This window comes from Myotis lucifugus, unplaced genomic scaffold, assembly GCF_000147115.1.
Source record: "Myotis lucifugus unplaced genomic scaffold, Myoluc2.0 scaffold_91, whole genome shotgun sequence".
NCBI lineage: Eukaryota > Metazoa > Chordata > Mammalia > Chiroptera > Vespertilionidae > Myotis > Myotis lucifugus.
Window position 1 is genome coordinate 3799869 of NW_005871139.1, and position 3174 is coordinate 3803042.

The following is a 3174-nucleotide window of genomic DNA, read 5'->3' on the forward strand; positions in this document are numbered from 1 at the left end:
CCCGGGCAGGGCCCCATGAAGAGAGCGGTGTTTCCAAGGCCACCACACACCCCATTCCCCACCCCACATGTCCCAGGTCATTAAGCACAAGTTGTGCAGACGAGGCAAGTGCCAGAAAGGAGGCCAAAAGGAGCAGCGCAGACAAGGGCGTGGCCCCTCAGCCTGGATGACGTCAAAAGACACGTGAGGGAGCCAGAGATGGGTGCCCCTCCCACCCCGCCCCTTCCCCCTCACCCCTGGACCACCCTTTGCTACCTTTTCTCCTTTGCCTCCCCCATGCCCTAGTGCCATCTGTCGATAACCAGTCCCTGTCCTGTGCCGTTCCCCCAGAACCCGTGTGAGAGCCTGCGGGGCCATCCTGCTGGGATGACGTATGCTGCCAACATCCTACCTCACCATCCGGCCCGAGGCACGTTTGAGGACTTTACCTGCTGAGCCCTGCAGGCCACTGTACCAAAGGCCTAGATGAGGAGGGCTAGAAGAGCAAGGGGGCCCCCAAGTGCCCCCCCACATCTGCCCTGGGGACACCCTCCCCCTCCCAAGGCAGCCCCCCACTCCTGGGCAGTCCTTTCCTCTTGTCTGTGGTGAGGAAGGAGTCCTGACCATAGAGTACTCTCCCTGTCTCTATCCTATTCTTTTTATTTTTAACAAAACTAATCTCAAAAAGAAACTAAAAAGAGAGAACTGGGCAAGTGACCTCAGGCTGCCCCTCTCTGCTCCATGCTGCCTCCCCCAGCTCCCAGCCTGAATTCTGTCTGTCTGGCTATCTGTCATCTGAGTGTCCACCTACATTCTGCTGCCACCAGTCACCAAAGCCCCCTCCTAGTAGGGGGGGGGGGCGGGGTGGAGGGGATCATTCAGATCTGGAATTTGGCCCTAAACCAGAGAATGTACCTGGAAGGGGAGGGACAGTGGTGGTGGGGGTGCTTCCCCAGCCTTAAGAGACCCTCTCAGCCCATGACCACCTCCCAATCGCAAGTCTCCAGGCAGGAACTAAGCCCCGCCCCCCACCCCACACATACACCATGTGACATCACTAGGGAGGTAGGGGTAGGGATCCCCTGAAGAAGTGGAGATGGGGACAAGATGTGGCCCTGGTGCTGTAGGCCACATCCTGGTACCTACAAGGTCACCCCCACCCCAGAGCTGCTGGAGAGAAATCCCAAGAGGCAGCCTCCTCTACTGTCCCATAAAAGATCCAGCTGGTTGGCTTCCAGCTCAGGGAGGGGGCACTGGTCCCGCTCCCAGGGCCCCTGCGGAGGGCCACATCCATAAATTTTCTTATGGAATTCTCCCACGTCCTCTTCCCAACTTCATTTGCTTCTCTCAACAACTCATCTGCATTTTCTATTTCTATATGATACAGACTCTATATTGCTATATCTCTGTATGTACTTTCCCCTAACTCTGTCTGACTCTGCCCCCTCCCCTCTTGTCTCTAAGAACCATCCTCCCACCCCAAGTACCCCTTCCCATGTTTCTGCTCCCGCCCTGGTCTCTGAATGCCTTCACCCGTATAAAGAGTTGGACTCTCTCCCCTGGTGTCTGTACTGTGTACACACATCCCTCTGAGAAGCACAAGGAGACGACACGCGCATTGTAACCTTCGCACTGTCTCGGTGGCGACATAAAGGAAGCTGTGAATCACAAGCTCTGCCTCTTTCTGGCCTCCCCCTCTCCCCCTAACCCGGGCATTCTCTGTCCTCCCTGTAGCCTTAACGTTCCCTCTCCTGCTCCTCCCACCCCAGCGTCCTCTGTAAGGCTGCCCGTGGCCTCCCAAGGGAAGGAACGGATAGAGAGACAGCCCCCACCCAAGGGATGGAGATCTGCTCTGCACACCAAGCCCAGGGCTTCAAAGACAGAGGGGGCTATGGGTCAGTGACTCCTTTGATGGAGCAGTGGGGTGCTGACAGGCAGAGCTGAGGTCTTCCCTCAGAGGCCTTTCCCTCCTTCTAGGGCCCAGTCCCCTTTCCTCATCTGATACCTAAACCCATCACTTATATCTTCTGGTGAGGTATGGTTTGGTAGTGGGAGGAAAGAGGGGACGTTGGGCGCTATTCCTACCTTAAAGAGAAACAGAGAGAGAGGGAGCCTGCTGTGCCCCTCCCACTAGGCGGTCCTCCCAGGCCAGAGCCCTGCCCCTTCCCAGGCCTTCTCTGCCCAGCTATCTCTTGGTCTCCAACCCCAGAACAGGACCTGTGGCAGGTCACCTGTGCACTGACCTGGAGCTGGAGGGTGAGGCTATAGGATCTTTGGGAACTTTAGTTCCTAGTAATTCCTTAGAGAGCAGACCTCTCCAGAGGGAAGCAGGAGCAAGGCCAGGGCGTGTGCATGGGATGGAGAACAGCAGGCAGGGCTAAGGGTGACGCATGCCTCTGGTCTAATAAACTGGGTTTCAACCACTCCTCTTCAGTGTCGTCTTCTCTTATCTGAATAGCATTTAGGCCTTCCCATTAAGGGCCCAGAGCTAAGCTTGGCTTGGGGCCAAACAACCAGGGGAGGAACAAGGAGGCTTGAGCAGGGAGACCCTGGTCCTCCAGGGATGAGCCTGGCCGGCCATCACACCAGGAACGGTTCAAACCTCTGGACAGGGAAAGAGGGAGGGGTCAAAGGCAACAGAGATCCCAAAGAGAAGTCCTTGCACAAAGGATGCTTTGGAGAGGAGGCAGGGTCAAATTTTAAAATAAACTTAAAATCTGGAAGCAGGTTAGGTTAAAAGTCAGGGAATTCCTTGGGTTGAAGTTCTAATGAGGTCGTTACGGAGGCCCTCTTTCTGTGGAATGCGCCGCAGGTAATTAATATATGAGCCGGAAGATGTGGATTCTGGGCTTTGGCTTTGCTCATTTCCCCCAGTCCAGCTTTCCCGTCTGTAAATCAGGATAAACAGTGCGTTCATTCCGTCCCTCGGGCTTCTACAGCAGTAAGAGAAGGAGACGCACAACCCAAGCGCTTTGGAAAGTTGAACACACTGCGCCAAGGTGAAGCCGGCCCACCACCACCGTCCTCATCAGAGCGCCGGGCCGGGGCCGGGGTCCGCCTTTCCAGGGCCTGTCTCCCTCCCGTCGCCTGGGGGCGCCCGCGCCCAGGGCCGCTCTATCCCAGAGCCCGTCTCTATGGTTTCCCCCTCGCGGACCGCGAAGGCGGGAGGGCGTGGCCAACACCTTCTCCGCTAGT

The 3174-nt window shown here is 56.7% G+C and overlaps 1 protein-coding gene across 1 annotated transcript in view; it reads left to right on the top strand.

Annotated features, from left to right (window-relative positions):
* Positions 1 to 435, top strand: part of ASIC1 (acid sensing ion channel subunit 1) — a 21013-nt gene extending 20578 nt beyond the window's left edge. Inside the window, 4 exon segments of the mRNA XM_023756363.1 lie at positions 77 to 115; positions 117 to 155; positions 157 to 183; positions 331 to 435. Coding sequence (XP_023612131.1) covers positions 77 to 115; positions 117 to 155; positions 157 to 183; positions 331 to 435 — 210 coding nt within the window.
* The last annotated feature ends 2739 nt before the right edge of the window (positions 436 to 3174 follow it).